The sequence below is a fragment of the Lampris incognitus genome, chromosome 3 (genome assembly GCF_029633865.1).
Source record: "Lampris incognitus isolate fLamInc1 chromosome 3, fLamInc1.hap2, whole genome shotgun sequence".
In the NCBI taxonomy this organism is placed as follows: Eukaryota; Metazoa; Chordata; class Actinopteri; order Lampriformes; family Lampridae; genus Lampris; species Lampris incognitus.
The window spans coordinates 11111208-11131246 of NC_079213.1; the positions used below are offsets into that span (position 1 = coordinate 11111208).

General features: G+C 44.7%; 1 protein-coding gene across 1 annotated transcript in view; it reads right to left on the reverse strand.

Moving 5' to 3' along the window:
- Positions 1-20039, reverse strand: part of cacna2d1a (calcium channel, voltage-dependent, alpha 2/delta subunit 1a) — a 152827-nt gene that overhangs the window by 27707 nt on the left and 105081 nt on the right. Inside the window, 12 exon segments of the mRNA XM_056275601.1 lie at positions 3285-3361; positions 4637-4698; positions 4791-4862; positions 4967-5038; positions 7056-7130; positions 7304-7387; positions 8330-8410; positions 9611-9700; positions 9937-9986; positions 10877-10955; positions 11045-11149; positions 12561-12719. Coding sequence (XP_056131576.1) covers positions 3285-3361; positions 4637-4698; positions 4791-4862; positions 4967-5038; positions 7056-7130; positions 7304-7387; positions 8330-8410; positions 9611-9700; positions 9937-9986; positions 10877-10955; positions 11045-11149; positions 12561-12719 — 1006 coding nt within the window.

A 20039-nucleotide genomic window follows, 5' to 3' on the forward strand; every position in this document is an offset into this window, starting at 1 on the left:
GGTTAATGGCGTGGAGGAGACCTTCGCCAACCATACTGGGTAAAGATCAACAAGGCTCAGAAACAGGGCTGAAGAAAGGAGGAAAAAAAATACTTGCCATCTTTCCCTGGAGTGGAAAAAAATCCCAGCGGAGAGAAAGCGAGTGAACGAGAGACTCATCCCCAGGGAGGTTAAGACGAGAGGGAAGAAAAGAAAAAAAAACCAGACAGGGTAAAAACCACAGGGGTCAAAGGTCACACAATATTTTATTCACAGAGCAAGCCCTGAATAGAAATATTGCACCCCAAACAAAAAGGTTTTATGCCTTTGGATGTAAAACGGAGACAATGCTGACAAGCAGGGAAAGAGAGGCTTTAAATGTGGTACTGTAGGGAATTAGCATCCCCTCCACCCTCCCACACTGGGATTTAGCCATGTTTAGATGTGTTTTTAGCATTAGCATTAGCATTCTTTGGGTGATAAATCTGTTAAGTTATTACATGTGAGTAATGTATTCACATGACAATGCACTGGAATGGACCGTGGGATGTTAACTGTGGTTCAGCGCTCCGCAAGGTCCAGGGTGCTTTGAAATTCACCAAGGTCCATTCCCTCTGATAGCTGATTATACGGCCGAGTGAAACTTCTCATGACGACATGGGCTACTCCTCATCCTCTTTGGTGGCCGTGATTGGAAAATAATTGCATCCATGTGCATTTCCTTTGACATTTGGTCACTACTTAGTAATCCAACAAAGTATCTAATAATGATGGATAGCGGGTACAGATTAGAGGAGCGACAAGCACTTATTTTGGCTGATCTCACATGCGATCCCGGCGCTGATGATAGCACAGTCTCACGCTGCAGATTCTGAGGGATGGGGATTAGTACAAAGGATGATGCGTGCAGCGAAGAACGGACTTCATACTGAATGGGATGATTTAAAAGGCGAGCTGAATCGGGGGATCTGATTGGACGTGATCCATTTTATAAAAGCAAGGCAGTTCATGAAAGTGTGGATGATTTTGAAACTTTTATCAACCTTAACATGTCCGCCCTGCAAAACAACAACCCCAGCATTATGATTTGTCGGCTCATGAAAGCTGAGCTTATTTAGAAGATGGCATGGTATAAAAACTCAAATTGAGCACAGATTAAAGCAAGTTGGCCTTCATATTAGCCCATGCTTGGTAGCAGAAATGTTTGGCGAAGCCACGAGGTTTAAAGATTTAGTGAGGAACATTTTGAGCCCATGACCACAAACGACAAAAAGACGACTGGAACAAATGCAAAACAAAACAACGGCACGGAGCATTCAGACAGAGACGGAGGAGAGATGATGATGGCTGGGTATCGGGATCAACCCTGTCTTTCATTAAAGTTGTTTAATAAGGCTGCAAAGCTCAGAATAAGTCAAATAAGGAAAAACTAAAGGGAGGAAAGAAAAAAACAATCGACGAACACCAGCTCATGTTTTAAGTGCAGAGTCACAGCTTTCTCTTTTATGGCTTCACCTTAAAATCATTCAAACATCCTCTCCTCTGTTCTTTCTGCTAAAGCGGGTTAGTGCCAAAACCACATCTGAGTGCCAGGGGAGCAGGTGGGGGTTAAATAAACAGGCACAGAAATGCACGTGTGCACACACACACACACACACACACACACACACACACACACACACACACACACACACACGCCTCGGCACTGCATTGCATGCAAAGCACTCTTTGTGTTAGCAGACACGGGCTTGAATCAGTGTGATCTAGGAGTCATTCTTCATCAGAACTCACAAAATGAGTGAATAAATAAAGGCCACGTGTGACTCACACATTAGTGCGTTCGCCACAGTCAAAACAACATAAAGAAGGAGGACGGTGTTATGTTTGGTGGGCATATCAAAGCAACGGAGCCAGATCCAGACGAGCTTTCTCTCACGGAGTTTAGCGGTTGGTGGTGGTGCGATAGTGAGATGACAGGGGGGTTATAAGGTGCAGCACAAGAGGTGAATACTTGCCCAAAAACGCTGCGGGGGTCCAAGACACCAGGAAGGGTCAAGAGTTCAGGAGAAGGGCAGGAGAATAGGAAGGGGAGGAGAGGAGTCGGGGGGTATGGTGGTGGTTGGGTGGGGGGGTTGGAAAGAGACCGGGGCAGGAAAAAGGTCAAACTGGGTTACACAATATTTTATTCAAATCAGCATTGAATAAGAATATTGCAGCTCACAACAATATGATGAGTTAACGTCAAAGTAAGCAATGAACGTAAGCAATAATAACACCAAGAAGAAGAAGAAAAACCCTGTTTCGAGTATCAGAGTGAGTGTGTGTGTGTGTGTGGGTTTCTTCTGGTTTTCATCTGTGTGCATGGGTTGCTTCTGAGTGCACCTGTCTTGGCATGTGTGTAAATGTAAATTGGTTCACTGCAACATTCACATAATATCTCATGGACCTACAGCTGTCCACCGACAAGCAGACAGGCAGACGGAGAGAAATGGACGAAATGGATGGAACCAGAGAGGAGAAAGAGAGACAGACCCTCACCAGGAAAGACTCCATCTTAACGCCAAATGACTGAACACACAATAAAACACCCCTTTGAGTAACACTATGAGTCAATGACATCTTTTACTGGTGGGAAAAGCTACGGCTCAGAAGAGACGTGAGAGGACAGGGCGTCACATGTGGGGCCTCTGATCTGCTCTACAGTCCCCAGTAGGACACACAAAAAAGGCACACATATATATATATATATATATATACTTGCATGAATGCACACACACACACACACACACAGCGAGGTAAGCCGTAAATGAATTGATGAGTACTGTATGTGTGAAAGGGGACACTGCAGCCATTTAGAGACTCGACGTCCCATTGTCTGGCAACACATCTTTAAAGAGGACCGCAACTGAGTGGGTGTGTTTCCTTGGTGATACAAAAGGCAATGGTATGACGAGTTGGCGTACAAATTTGTGTGTGTGTGTGTTTCTGTAAGTGTATATGTGTGTTCCTGTGTTTGTGTCTAAGTGTTTGTGTGTGTGTGTGTGTGTGTGTGTGTGTGTGTGTGTGTGTATGTGGTGGCGGCGGCAGCAGCAGGGGTGGGTATGATGATGGATAGTAGCCATGAGCTGAGGCACCAGCGTCTCTCAGCCCTATATGGAGAGCATAAATGTCATCGGGGAAAATTAGCAGTCATTTTCCATCCAGCTCTGTTTGTCTATTGTCCATGTAAACGCAGCATAAATGTTAATAAGTGTGGCAGACTTGGAATGATGTTTAAGTTAGATGTGATTTAGAAAAGCACTTACATTTCGCCTGGGTGATGGTGTCGCCGATCGTGGCCCGTATGTAATGCTGGCTGTACACTGGAAGAACCAGTGCTAGGCTGAAAGACACACAAACACACACACAAAATGCATGATATATCACTGCAACAATTGTATTTTTGTATTGTACTGCACTCTGACCAGTAATATTCAAGTTTACTTCAAATTATTCCTTACTAATTAATTCATTGTTCTTTTCCGACCCTTGCTTCATTGGTTTGATGCATGCTCAGTACTCCAGGTAAGGAAATCACAGGAAGTTGAATCAGCTCATCTGGACACATGTCATCACTCATCTAAGTGACCTCTTCAGTCTCAGCTGACTGCAGGCGTCCCTACCCTTATAAACTATACGGCGGCATAACGACCCAAACCAACGATTGGTATCATATGCAAATTGCCGTGACCATTAACTAGAGTTACAATGAGTTTCACTGCCATTGAAACTCTTTATAAGGTAAAGGTATCCCCACCCTTATAAACAAATTTATAACGTGCACATGAAACTGATGGTTGGTTTCGGTTGTTATGCCGCTGTATTGTTTAAAAGGGTGGGGATACCTGCAGTCAGCTGAGACTGAGGAGGTCACTTAGATGAGTGATGACACGTTTCTCTCTCAATAAATGTTGTGTCCAGATGAACTGATTCAACTTCCTGTGACGAACTGCATCAGCTTGAACGATTGCCTCTTCTGTCTGTTTATTACACTGTAAATTTTTAAAATTTAAAATTTCTGATTCACTGCTGTTTTGAGCACTGATGTGCAAGCATCATTTCAGTGCATTGCACAAACTAGACGTATCCTTTCCATTAGCCAAAACTTGAACCACATGCACAACACAATTCAAAACCATGTGCATGTCTGCATCGCACACAGCACCCACCCTTTTTCAATTTTTGCCAATTTTCTTTGAGAAAAATCCCACAAGACATAATATCCACATTGCAAAAAAAAGAAAAGGCACTGTACATGTGAAACTATACATCATAACAAACATCTCATGAACGCTTTCATCCAGTTCTGTTCAGCATTTTTAGCAGGAGGCTCACATTCCCGGGTGTTGTCTGCAAGATGAGAACAGTGTCCCCTATTGGCCTTATCCAGATTACAGTTAACTGTAGCCGGAGCTTGTCATGAACTTCTGAACAAAGTTTTGGTCCCCCATGAGAGCAAAATGGCTTGGACAAATCAGAAGCAAAACAATTTTCCAAGTGGGACCATGCATACCAGCGAGTGTTTTCTTAATGCTGGGTTTACGTCACCAAATGTTGTTTCCCACGTGCAGACTTTCTATTTTTGCACAAACTCCGAAAACAGAGCCGAGGCATTCACCTGTAGTCTGTCCCCACCACCGGTGCGAAGGAGTATGTTCTCAGCTCTCGGTCGATGTAGCGCTGCAGAGGCAAACATGTCGCAGCTTGTTCACTGAATATTCACCCCGTCAGATTACCACATCCTTAATTTGATGCGAACCGTGTAAAATTACCTCATCTTGGGATTTCAGCAGTGTGTCTATTGTTTGGTTTCCTGTGAAACCATCGATCATTTTTTTCCGTATCTGCAGTCCACAAAGAAAGACAGCATCATAAGAGTTGAAAAACCTGTTGAATTTGAATGTGAGTAGATAAACTAATATTAATAAAAAATATCTTTTCTCCCAACCTCCACTTTGATATCGTCCTCCAACTCGGCATCGAGGAAGTCCAGTGTTACAGGCTCCTGGAATTTGGGATTCTACCAAAAAAACAACCAAAAAAAATAGGGGAAAGTAAATGGGAGCTCAGCGCAAACAGAAATAAACATGGGATATTACCAAAGGCATTTGTGGTATCAGCTTACACAACTGGGAACTTTTTAGGTAATATGTGCAGGATAAAATGTACTGTGACCATCAGGTAGCAATCCATTTCTCCATATCGCCTTACAGATTCTGATTGTAGCCTTTGTTGACAGAGTTTGCTCCCAAAACATCACTGACTTCATCTCTGAATGGGGCCATATAAGGCCACATATGTGAATTCAAGCCCTTTATCTATTCCAATGAAATTGGATTCGGTTTTTGTTTTTCATCTTTCATCCATTCTGTTACTGTCATCGAGATATAAGTAATCGTCTGTGACAAGTCTTACGAGAAGAGCACACCACCATCTTAAAGGGCAACTGGAAACAGATGGCATAATATGACGGAGAGATGTGGAAAAAAACACCCTTTGAAACGATCAAATCAAGTAAACAGTTTGGTCTATTACTGATTCAGGAATGTGTGCTACCTGCAACAGACATGCGAAACAGCAAACCTCCAACTTTCCAGGGTGAAAGTAGTTTCCCAAAAACATCTCAGTGCTCTATGATAATCTTTTATTCATTTGTGTACAAAGAAGATTCAGATCGGACAAAATCCGAAGTTTAAAATTCAAACAGCTTGTTGACAAACAAGAATAAGGCCCCCACGTGGGATCATTTTTGGACGAATATTACTATAAGCGGCAAACCTGTAGCATCACTTCCGACTTTCTGTTTTACTGTGTAAATGATGCTGTACACCCCCTCCCTTTTTCTCCCCAATTGTATCCGGCCAATTACCCCACTCTTCCGAGCCATCCCGGTCGCTGCTCCACCCCTTCTGAGGATCCGGGGAGGGCTGCAGACTACCACATGCCTCCTCCAAGACATGTGGAGTCATCAGCCACTTCTTTTCACCTGACAGTGAGGAGTTTCGCCAGGGGGACATAGCGCGTGGGAGGATCACGCTATTCCCCCCTGAACAGGCGCCCTGACCGACCAGAGGAGGCCCTAGTGCAGCGACCAGGACACATACCCACATCCAGCTTCCCACCCGAAGACACGGCCAATTGTGTCTGTAGGGGCACCCGACCAAGCCGGAGATAACACGGGGATTTGAACTAGCTAGCCCCGTGTTGGTAGGCAACGGAATAGACCTCCACGCTACCGGGGTGCCCCGCTGCTCACTCTTTTGTACTGACTTTCCCTTTTCATGTTTTACTTGTAATGTTGTTGACAAAGGATTGTCCCACATGTTGAAATGATGACCTGTTATGTGCAATACATGTTAAAATTAATTGAATAATGCAAAAAAAAAAAAAGGCTTGGTGACTGTAATATTCTGTTTGTATATAACGTTCATACATACTCTATACCCAGTAAGTCAAATTCAGGGTTGCGTGACAAGCATTGGGTTGTTGCCAGTCCATCACAGGACTGATGGGGACAACCACTCACACACCATTCACACCTATATGGCAAAATTAACGTCTCCAAGTTCACCAGACCTTAATATATTCGGCCTGTTGGAAGAAACCCACACCATACAGAGAACATACAGAGTCCACATAAAAGGGCCAGGATCAAACCCCGGAACCCCTCCCGATGAGACAAGTTAAAGATCCCACGAAACACTACCGCGTACTTCCATGGTGTGATGTACATATGAAAGAAACAGAACAGGCGGTGGGTTTTCCTGAGGGAAATATTCAAATAGATGTAAGTTACGTACAGATAAAAGAGGTAACGTGAGTGAAGATATGTTTTACCATATCACAGGACCTTTAACTACGGAGCCGTCGTGCTGCCCTGTATGTAATGACTCTGTGTAGTGAGAAACAGATATAGCGCCCTGATGCTGATCATAGCAATGAATCCGGAAACACTGTTGCATGAAATTAGACTGTCCCTGTAAAAACAATGTGTCCTACCATGAGTGTATCAAGTATAGCTGAGTGATTTGGTGTACCTTTGGTTGCAGATTTGGATGCAGCAGGACATAGCCGTTGGGGTCAATGGCGAAGTAGTAGCCATTTGGTCCAAACTAAAGGAGAAGGGGTTTACAAAGGGATATGATATATATATATATATATATACATACACACACACACACACACACACACACAGAGCAGAGAGAGAGAGAGAGAGAGCCAGTTGTGTGTGAATGTGTGTCTATAGTTTGTTTCAATGTGTGTGTGTGTGTGTGTGTGTTCATACTGTGAAGCGAGGCGTTAGTCTCTTGATATCTTCCAGGGAGACATCGATAGCCATAACCCCCAAGATGAGCTGGTTTTGAGGTTTCTAACAAATAAAACAGAGCGAAACAAAAAGTTAGGACTTGAAAGCACTGCGGTTGTTCTCCCGGTGATGAAGCATCCTCTCTTGTAGACTCCTTTCACAGCGCTGTTGTGCTTTCATGATGAGTCAAGTCCCTTGATGCGTTTCTGATCGATTTCAAAGGGAAACCCGTAGCGATTGAAATTGGGATGGTCACATTCCCAAAAGCTTCATGAATCATCCACGGGGCCTTTCCGGCCGAAGGCATGCCCGCGTCCTTCGTGGCGGACATGTGAAAGGCATCCCTCGCATCATATTGAACCACTTTAGCTAGCTACTGGATTGCACGTCGCTCTCTCTGATCTGTCAGTTTGATTTCTTCTTAGTTTTGCTTTCCAACAGAGCGGATTCCCTTCCTGTGGCAGCGCGTGGGAGGACTCTGACCGACCACGGAGGCGTCAGCATAAGGAAACGAGGGAGACCCACAAGAAAGACGAGGATAAAAAGGAAGGATGGGGGAAGGTAATTGAGTGCATTCACAGCGCACGTTGATTGTGTTTTTGTCTGGTAAACATTATGGCTTGTTTTGAAAAAAAAAAACCCCCCCCACAGATTTCAGCTCTCCCATGGGGTCAAACGGTCGGACACGGCGCTAGTCAGTCAATCTGTTCAGGAAACAGTATGGCTATGTAAGAGGTGCTAAGTATGGAACAATGGAAGAAGTAAGCAAGAAGCGATGGGTTGGTTTTGAGTGAGCTCGGGAGTGCACAAATGAAGCAATATCATACAAAATCTAAATAGGTGGGGTCGACACTATCATCATTCTAACAAACTAGGATGAAATAGTGAACTGACTGAGCGCTGGTGAGTCCACTACAGTAAAGGTAAGCACTGAGGTACATTCATAAACAGCACCATGAGTAACTCGGGTGTCCACATAAGTGACAGACTGATGGGTATACGTACCCTCATGCCTCTCTCTTTGTCAGCTTTGGTGTTGGTCTTGTTGAAGACTGGCAGCGTTCCTGTGATCACTAGGCCCAGCTCCTGAAAGACCGGAAAAAAAAAGGGGGGGGATACACATTCGATATTCAACCAAAGCATTCCAACTGCAGCAAATTGTTTGTGACAGAATGACTACTCAGTAGTAATCGCCCCAAGAGTACTTCTCTGAGTGTTATCTGAATACTGTGTGTGTGTGTGTGATAGACATAAAACGAGGCATCTGTTTTTGCAGTATTGTGATGATGGAAGACACGATGGATGCTGGATGTCTGCAAAAACACTGACAAAATGCAACTTCCACGAGTGTCAAGGGATGCAACCGATAATGCATGAGTCAACGGAACACCAGCTTACTCTGGAGCACACCAGAAAAGCAAGCTCCTTCCAGGGAAAAGAGACGGGGACATCTCTGGAACAGATACTAACAGGTCAATAAACTCAAAAAGCTGACACGTTTTCTCAGTTAAATGGAAGTTGTGGAAGGACACTTGGAACACCAACTTACTCTGGAACACACCAAAAAAAAAAAAAACAAGCTCCTTCCAGGGAAAAGAGACGGAGACATCTCTGGAACAGATACTAACAGGTCGATAAACTCAAAAAGCTGACATGTTTTCTCAGTTAAATGGAAGTTGGGTCAGGACAACTTAATTCATGCTCTCATCTAATCTAATCTTTGTTAAGTGTCCCAACAAACAGACTCACAAAACGTTTGACAGCATAATTATATGTTTTAGAGAAAAAAATATAATATGCTCTGTATTTTGCGATGCTGCTCACTTGCCGCCTGGAAGCACAATATATGGGAATGATAACCAACAAGTGTGAGTTAAGACGGTGCTGCTTATAAACCACTTAGATGTCTTTATGAGAGAGCAGATTATAATGATGACCTTGGTTTATATGCAACCTTCTGAGTAAACATAAAATAAATGAAGACAAGCAAAGATATGGTAAGTTTCTCAGTGTTGAAGAGATCATGGAGGTTTTCTGTCTACGTGGCAGTAAGGGATGCCTGATGATGTTTTCATGAGGTGTGGCTTTAAAAAAGAAATGAATAAAAATGAACATATCCTTGAATCTAACTGATGGCATTTTCCTAGTAGTCATAAGTTGGCATCACCCTATTATGTTGCTTTTCTTACATATATATCTTTTTTCTTTGCTTATGCAGTGATTTGATTTCTGGTGGGGGGGGGGGGGGTCATGAATGCTTCACCCGATCTAATCTGAAAAACGTACCAATGCGTCCAGGTAGACGTTGGTCCATTGAACCTGCTTGGCCTTTCTGTCGGCCTTCACCATCGGCCTGCCCAAAACATCCAGGTACTCCTTTATGTGTGTGTGTGTGAGAGAGAGAGAGAGAGAGAGAGAGAGAGAGAGAGAGAGAGAGAGAGTGAGAGAGAGATTGAAGCCATTGTAAAAATATACGCACATAAACAAACTGACCACAAGAGGGCGACAGAAACACTAGGTCAACAAGAGGGAACGAGACGGAGAGAGAGAATATGCATGAAGCAAAGAGGGCAAAAAGTAAGCGTCATCACGGGTGGAGGTGAGTTGTGTACCTGAGTGTTGATTCTGATTGCACCTATAGACGGTATCTCATAGTAGTAGCCTGAAACAGAGAGTCACAAGTCTTTAAACAGCAGATGCATTTAGATGATGTTATACTGAGCAGGCACCGTGAAGAAAGCATTGTTATCTTTTTTAAATCTTCTTTTTCCATCTTCTTATTCACATGTCCTTTTAATCATTATTTTAATGGATTTTATTATTTTTCACGTTCACCTCTTGATTGGTATACTTTACTTTTATCGTCTTCTATGCTCTTACATTGTTTTGATCTTCCTTTCTCTCTTGTTGACTGTGAAGCCCTTTTATACTCACCTTTTATTGTCGTTTCTATCCTCGAAATTGGTTTGATTTGTTTTATTTCTTATGTAAAGCACTTTGAAATGTATTTCATGTATGAAAGATGCTATTCAAATAAAGTGCATTATATTATTATTATTGTTTCAATGAAAACCTGTTTAACCAATTCCTTAATTTTGCCTGGCAACAGTTTAGGAGCACTTAATGGAAAACAAACCAATGTCATCACTGTGCGTCGGCAATTCCAATAATGGTCAATGATAGACATTACCACAGAAATGGAGAGGAAGCTGCTTTGTTTTTGCTCTCAAATCCCATTTAAATAAATCACAACTCCAGCCTCCATAAGCATGAATTTGTGTGTTATGTGTGTGTCAACATGAGGACTGCAAGCTGCTCGACTGGCCTCCCATCACACACAGAAAGTGGATTTCTATTCAGAGTCAGATTTAACTGCCACGCCCTGTGCTAAAATCTGATCCGGGACCCGTTTCTCACTCCAGTCCCTCTATCAACCCTCTTTTGCAGTCACTTTCTAGTGTCCTATCGAAACACAAAAAACATGAAAAAAAAAATAATAACAACAGTAGGAGTGGATGGGGGCGGGTAATGGCACATGGTGCAGCCTCGTACCTTTGTTGTTGCAGGCCATCCACTGTATTGGTCCTTTGTCGTAGCTGTGTTGACCGACAGAAAAGGTGAAGATACGCACCTGTATGGAGGGCAAGAGGGGGCAAATTTGAGTAGGACCATTCTACATGTGTACCTGTGTGTGTGTGCGTGTGTTATCCCAACCCCTACCTTCTTGTCAGGGTTATACTTCTTGAAAATCTCATCTGCCCTCTCCTCTCCTCCGTCCGTGAAAAGCATGATTATTTTGTTACAGTTGGCCCGTGACACATTAGTCTGGGAGGACAGTAACACAAAAGAGACAAATGGCAGAGTGGGAAGGGACGGCAAAGCACTTGTGGACATTCACACATGAGCTGCCCAGCAGAGCCACAGTCTCGAACTTTAAGAGACTGGCCTCCCCCAATTTGGGCTCCACTGCCTTGCTCAGAGGCCCCTTGGAAGATTACTGGTATAGGAGGCAACATCAGGCATGTGTAGGCAGTGTAATTTAATTAACACACACACACACACACACACACACACACACACACACACACACACACACACACACACACACACACACACACACACACACACACACACACACACACACACACAAGCTCATACAGTTTATAAGTGAAAAGGGAAAAAGTCTCCAACACTATCACAAGAGGGCGATGTAAACCTACTCGCCTCTACACGTCACTGAGCTCCAGTTATTGTTTGTGTTCAATGTAATCTTCATGACGACAACCAATGGCTTAATAGTAACCGACACCACAGACACAGTGGCCCTCTGGGCTGGTTTGTGAATTTTAAGGGACAATCCTGGCAAGTCAGAAAGGAATTCAACTGCTGCTGAGCATCAGATGTGAAACAGTAGCCTTACAAATGACATTCCTCTATCTATCTATCTATCTATCTATCTATCTATCTATCTATCTATCTATCTATCTATCTATCTATCTATCTATCTATCTATCTATCTATCTATCTATCTATCTATCTATCCATCCATCCATCCATCCATCCATCCATCCATCCATCCATCCATCTATCTATCTACAGTGTGTCTGTTGGTCCACCCATCAACCCATCCATCTGCATACCCATCTGTCTATCCATATATCTATCCATCCACCTGTCTATGTAGTCATCTATCTATCCTTCAATCCATTTAATATCATCAATCGGTCCATATATGTCTGTCTGTCTGTCTGTCTGTCTGTCTGTCTGTCTATCTATCTATCTATCTATCTATCTATCTATCTATCTATCTATCTATCTATCTATCTATCTATCTATCTATCTATCTATCTATCTATCTATCTATCTATCTATCTATCTATCTATCTATCTATCTATCTACAGTGTGTCTGTTGGTCCACCCAACAACCCATCCATCTGCATACCCATCTGTCTATCCATATATCTATCCATACACCCGTCTGCGTGTTCATCCATCTATCCTTCCATCCATTTATCATCATCTATCAGTCCATATATCTGTCCATCCATCTGTCTATTCACCCGTCTATCTATGTCTGTCGACTGAAAAAGATTTGTGCTAGATGTGTGTTAGAAAGATACAGACAAAATAAAAACCCCACCTCTTTGTCCAACATAAAACATACCTACAAATGCGCGCGCGCACACACACACACACACACATACACACACACACACACACACACACACACGGTACCAGTGCAAGCTGCTGAAAGGCCAGCTCAAAGCCGCCCCTGTAGTTGGTGATGCCCTTGGCCGTGATGCTCTGCACAGCTTCTTTCAGGACCTTCTTGTTCCTCACGTTGGCCTGCACCAGGTTCTCAAAGCAGGCGGCCTGTTTGGCGGTGTTGTTGAACTGGAAGGGGAGAGGGAAGGAGGGATGATGGGAGGTGGAGGGGAGGAACTTGCACATATTTGCTGTTAAATATGTCTGGGTTGGGTTTTTATTTTCCCTTCGTTGTGCTCTCATGCCAAGGTTTCTCAGTATATGGGTTGGGTCATCAACCTCCACAGTTAGTGGAGGTTCCCCATATGAGAAGAGAAGTCAGATGCTGTGATCTGCTGCTGGATTTTGGTCTTGGCATGAGGTGGATTGAGGGGCTCTTCAGTTCGGGGTCTGAAGAGCTCCTTTTCCAACATGCTAATGTTATATGTCATATTTTCATACTGATTTTCATTCAGCCTCTCATTCTGTCACTCTCTCTGTTCGTCATACCATTCAGTCTCAGACATTTATCACAGATATTTGTAATATCATTTACAAACACATCTGACAAGTGGCCCTGCGGCCTGTTAAAACCTTTCCTATACGGACTGAAATCAACTTTGTGAGAGTTACACAGACCGAAGGGAGCTGTAGGCAGAGAAGGAAGGGTTAAAAGGAGAACAGGGGGGGTTGCGAGAAAAGTGGCATGAGGAGGCAAAAAGAAAGTGAAGAAGAACAGTGAGTGTTAATGAGCACACTGTCGTCCCAGAGAGACAGACAGACTTTGAATGGTTAGAGCAGAAAACGAAATGAAAACACTTTTCTATTCCACAAGTCTTCCAATTATAAGTGAGTCACTGATCTTGGAGTCACAGATGGATCTCACTTGATTTCTGCACACGAGCAAATACAAATATCAACACGGCCACACAAACATGCAGAGACACACACACACACACACACACACACACACACACACATTCTGCAGAGGACCGGGACACGGCTCATTAATACATAACATCTGTCTTGGCTAACACTGTATGAGTCCAATCATGATCATGCTCAATATGCACACACATACACACATACACACACACACACACACACACACACACACACACACACACACACACACACACACACACACACACACAAACTCATACAAGCACAGATTTCCCACCCTAATACTATTGCAGAGTAGGCAGATCTGAATATCTACTGACACAAACTACCGGTGTGACACGGTGCACAGTTGAAGCGGTGTACTGAGTACAGTAATTTAATATAGCTACACACGCGTTAATAAGGTATCGGTACCGCGGCAGTCTCCATCCATCCATCCATCCATTATCCAAATCGCTTATCCTACTCAGGGTCGCGGGGAGGCTGGAGCCTATTCCAACAGTCATTCGGCGGCAGGTGGGGAGACACCCTGGACGGGCCGCCAGGCCATCACAGGGCCGACTCCCCCCCCAACACACACACACACACACACACACATACACACAGTCATACCTGGACTATGGGAGGAAACCAGAGCACCCGGAGGAAACCCATGCAAGACACGGGGAGAACATGCAAACGCCACACAGAGGACGACCCGGGATGACCCCCAAAGTTGGACTACCCCAGGGCTTGAACCCAGGACCTTCTTGCTGTGAGGCGACCGCGCTAACCACTGCACCACCGTGCCGCCCACTGCGGCAGTCTGCTGAAGGTAATCGTTGTTCATCTAAAAACAGGCTCAGTGCTCGAGCTAAGACTGAGACATTGCTCTTTTTGCATTAAAGTAAGACAAAGAGTAGGAAATTGTGTTATACTGCTGCTTCAACTCTCTCTCAGCTCTGGAGCCATCAGGCCGTTTGGTTTGGGCTGCCTCTTAACATCAGTGGACAACGGACTGGATGATAAGTTAACTTCTCATGAAACCCAATCCAATATTTCAGGCCCGTATTGGCCCAACAACAACTACATAGACTCACGATGTTGCATTCTTAATAAAGTTTACTCCTAGAAACACAGGAACACTCACACACAGCCTAGTAGGTAAACATGTACGCACACCTTAAAACATCACTACCACCATAAATAATGCCCACTGCAGAAATAATGTCCAAGTCTGACTCCAGGTAATGGTGTAAGGTGTATGTGTAGTATTTTCACTATAAATAACGGTCCTTCTAAGGGGCGTCCGGGTGGCGTGGCGGTCTATTCCGTTTCCTACCAACATGGGGATCGCCAGTTCGAATCCCCGTGTTACCTCTGGCTTGGTCAGGCATCCCTACAGACACATTTGGCCGTGTCTGTGGGTGGGAAGCCGGATGTGGGTATGTGTCCTGGTCGCTGCACTAGCGCCTCCTCTGGTCGGTCGGGGCGCCTGTTCGAGGGGGAACTGGGGGGAATGGTGTTGTCCTCCCATATGCTACGTACCCCTGGTGAAACTCCTCACTGTCAGGTGAAAAAAGCGGCTGGTGACTCCACATGTATCAGAGGAGGCATGTGGTAGTCTGCAGCCCTCCCCGGATTGGCAGAGAGGGTGGAGCAGCGACCGGGACGGCTCAGAAGGATGGGGTAATTGGCCAAGTACAATTGGGGAGAAAAATTCCCCCCCTCAAAAATAATCCTTCTTATTAGTCCTTCTTATTATGGAAAGGTCCCGTCTAAAAGCCTTTGTTTTACTTTTTAAATCAAGGGATGAGTCGCGAGCATAATTTCTAATTATGTTAAACGAGGGACAAATGTATTGAATGGCAACTGCATTTTCTGATGTCAAGCAAACACAGAAACATACACACAAACACAAACACACACACACACACACACACACACACACACACACACACACACACACACACACACACACACACACACACACACACAAAGAACGTCTGAATAGCCTTTCAGGTATTATAACACAATTAGCTATGAGGTCATTCCTTTTCTCTGATAAATGAGGAGTGTGTGTGTGTGTGTGTCTGAACACACACACACACACACACACACACACACACACACACACACACACACACACACACACACACACACACACACACACACACACAAAAGTGATACAGCTTGCTGACTGAGCTGCTAAGCAGGTGTGCAGACATGGCCAGCAGCGGGAATGGGACTGTTCTGGAGCTGGATCCAGACCTGGAGCTGGATCCAGAAGAAAGCCTCATGCAGAAACACACTGGGGCCATCATATTATGAAAATCTAGATAAAGCGGACCCTGAATAAACCTCATTACACTTATAGGAAAGTCCCCAAAGTTGGCCAGCAGCCACCGATATACTTACTGTATTATGCCGCCACATAATTTCATTACTTCTAAAAGCCCTAGCCTGAGGAAAGCACTGGCTCGGGAGGAAAATGGAAAGAAAATGTCTTTTTCAAGAACAGATCTGATTCAGTCTGAAAGAAAGGCTGAAAAATAAAAGGATTATTTGCGGACTTCAAATAACATGAAGTGGAAAATAGAGGGAAAGAGGGCGGTGGATTTCAGAAAGCACACAAGTCATAATACAACACGCATCTTGTGCCACACCATCACCATCATCACTGTTTTGCAGAAGACAGTACCACGTCATCCTGAACCTACCAAAATAACTATAAATGGAATCAGAGCTCACAAACTGACCAATAAACCGACGCAGCATTTTCCTTGTAATGACCGCAAGCTACTTGGATGTTGAGGGCTTGCAAACACTCTCTACTGCAATCCCAGAACTGGATTATAACCCCTGTACTGGTGAGCAAACCATGAGACTTGCATCCATGATGCATTTTTGCATTCTCATCACTGTTTTTTTTTCTTCCTTTTTCTCCGCAGCTGTATCTGGCCAATTCATCTCACTCTTCCGAGCCGTCCCGGTCGCTGCTCCGCCCCCTCTGTCGATCCGGGGAGGGCTGCAGACTACCACATGCCTCCTCCGATACATGTGGAGTCGCCAGCCGCTTCTTTTCACCTGACAGTGAGGAGTTTCACCAGGGGGAACGTAGCACGTGGGAGGATCACATGATTCCCCCCAGTTCCCCCTCCCCCCAACAGGCTCCCCGACCAATCAGAGGAGGCGCTAGTGCGGCGACCAGGACACATACCCACACGCGGCTTCCCACCCGCAGACATGGCCAGTTGTGTCTGTATGGACGCCTGACCACGCCAGCGGTAACATGGAGATTCGAACCGGTGATCCCCATGTTGGTAGGCCATTGAATAGACCGCTATACAACCTGGATACCCCTCATCACTGTTTAACTGTAAGTAGTCCTGGGTGATAGGGAAAATACCACTGTGAAGATCATCATAGAGAACTGTACATGACATCAGTATGTATCGCCACCTGCTTGTGTAAGCAAAAATTTCACATCCTGTACGAATTTCATATATGAACACTCTTCCTATAGGAGGAGTCCGAGTGGGGTTCATCACACTGAACTGTTTGGTAATGTATACCATTTAATCAAAAATACCTTTCAAATAATACTCCCTCAATTATTTCCAATTTCATTTTGTTAGACATTTTTGATAGCAGATTCACGCGGTCATTAATTCAGACAACTAAATTGTGTAACATAATATGATTACCAAATTTCATCTGGGTACAATACCAGTGGAAGAGGATAAACAATAACAGTGAGATATATAATCCTCCATGCAGTCTGCATCAGTCGCACTAGTTTTAACCTCGCCATACAGCTACAGTCCAGACTGGTCTGACTGATGCAGACTGCATGGAGGATTATGGGGGTGAGACTGCATGCATTCTTGCAGTCTACTTATGAACAGGCTACTTACGAACAGGCTACTTGAAGGCAAGCAGACAGAATATTTACTGACCCATCTCATGGTCTACATGCCAAGTATCAGCTACTGTCCTCATACATTTAAAAATTAATTTATCCATGTGTCAATAAAACTTTTAAATAGCAGAAGGAAGAGGCCAGGATGGTCACTTTTTTTGGAGGGGGGGGGGCTGTGCAGATTTTTGCTTTTATTGATGTGCTTGTTTTTCTCTTTAATTATAGGTATTTTTAGGAACATTGCTGTGTGTTTGTATGGACTAACACCTTTGTATGTTTTTGCATGTGGGATGTTTTGCACATTTTGCATGTGGGATGTTTGCTTTCTATGGCTGCAGCATGGGTGGAGGAGGCCCATGCCAAATTTTCCACTTTGTGGGCCGTCCGGGTGGCGTGGTGGTCTATTCCATTATCTACCAACACGGGGATTGCTGGTTCGAATCTCCGCGTTACCTCCGGCTTGGTCGGGCGTCCCTACAGACACAATTGGCCATGTCTGCAGGCGGGAAGCCAGATGTGGGTTATGTGTCCTGGTTGCAGCACTAGCGCCGCCTCTGGTCAGTCGAGACGTCTTTTCGAGGGAAGGGGGGACTGGGGGGAATAGTGTGATCCTCCCACGTGCTATGTGCCCCAGGTGAAACTCCTCACTGTCAGGTGAAAAGAAGCGGCTGGCGACTCCACATGTATCGGAGGAGGCATGTGGTAGTCTGCAGCCCTCCCCGGATCAGCAAAGGGGGTGGAGCAGCGACTGGGGATGGCTCGGAAGAGTGGACTAATTGGCCAAATTCAATTGAGGAGAAAAAGGGGGGATGCCCCCCCAATTCCGCTTTGTTATCTTGAATCTTGAATTGCCCAGCCCTAACACTCTGAGTAGGTGACAAACTAAAACTCTGTAATGGGTTCTGGCAAGTGCCCAATTTGGCACAAAAAAGTCAAGAGGAAAGAGTGATGGGGAGGACAAGAAAGAAAGAGAACATAAAAAACATTAAAAAAATCCATGAGAAAACAGGTGACCACTTCCGCCAGTTCCATGGAGACACCAGCTTGAATACTGTGCAGTTGTGTAGAGGAGCTCTCACAGAAACGCTTCACATGTCGGTGACAAGGGGAAAGATTTATGGGTAATATTGCATTAAGAAGACAATTTGGTTTGTTTGGCGGGGGGGGGCACACCGTCTAACAGTGCACACCTGTTTTGGCACGGTGAGATGTCGTTTTTGTGTTGTGCTGCTCATTAAACTGTTAGCCATCCTCCTGAGGAATATAATGGCCGCTGACCGCTTGACACCACCCATTAGTGAAGGAAGCTTTATGCTATTCTTCAACAGGACCATTTACCAGTAATTGGCACGCTCCCAAATGTTTGACCGGCCAAGTCATAATCTTCTGACAACCCGTAAATTCATTTAGAGCTGACCGATCCGTGTTATTTTTCTTCGGACCAATCGCTTTTCTGGCAAGCATAAATCTGACCAACTTGACTAGGCTGCCAGGGTTAAAATGGTGATAGATTATATATGTGTGTGTGTGTGTGTGTGGGGGGGGGGACTTCCTTGCCGTCGCTCTCTCGATGAGCTCCTCCTGGTGGCGTGAGAGTCCCACAGACATTCATTAGGGCCGGCATTGACTTCTCCATGAAATTCCACTATTTCAAGATACGGGTCATAAATCTACATCTATCAGCAGTTCTGGAATTGTGGCGTCTTAAGGGCATCCGTGTTGTGTCATGTGGTCATGCTGATAGGCACCCATGCTCTGATGCGCTTGTCTTAACAACGAATTGTATCGGGGGAGTCTGCGCTCGGTGAGACATACACACACACACACACACACACACACACACACACACACACACACACACACACACACACACATACACACATACACACACACACACACAAACACTCTGAGTTGGAAAAATCTGCCTATGTGCTAAAACTTGCACACGCGAGCACACACGACTGCATGCAGATACACAACCATAATACAGATCCATCAGTGTATGGTACATTAAGTCACTCAAAGGTCACTGACATGCTTTAACCAATGACTCCAACCAGAAGGGTATGGGCCACTTCTTAAGAAGGACAAATTTAGGCCCACACTGCTGTCCCCAGTACCACACAGCAACGCGGTTCCAAAATACAATGTGACAAGAATAGTAAATAATCACTACTAGTAGGGGGAAAAAAAGAGTGAATACTGATGAGCCAAAACATTATGACTACCTGCTGCTGGTACTCTGTGCGCCAACCTGCCGAGGTATGGACTCTACATTACCCCTGAAGGTGTCCTGTGGTATTTGGCTCAAAAACATTAGCAGCAGATCCTTCAAGTCTTGTAAGTTGCGAGATGGAGCCGCTCTGGATCGGACTTGTCAGTCCAGCACATCACACATGCTCAATCGGATCGAGATCTGGAGAATTTGGAGGTAAGGGCAACATCTTGAACACTTCATCATGTTCCTCAAACAATTCCCGAACAATGTGTGCAGTGTGGCAGGGCGCATTATCCTGCTGAAAGAGGACACTGCCATCAGGGAATACCGTTGCCATGAAGGGGTGCACCTGGTCTGCAACGATGATTAGGTAGGTGGCACGTGTCAAATTGATGTCCACATGAATGGCCGGACCCAGGGTTTTCCAGCAGAACATTGCCCAAAACAT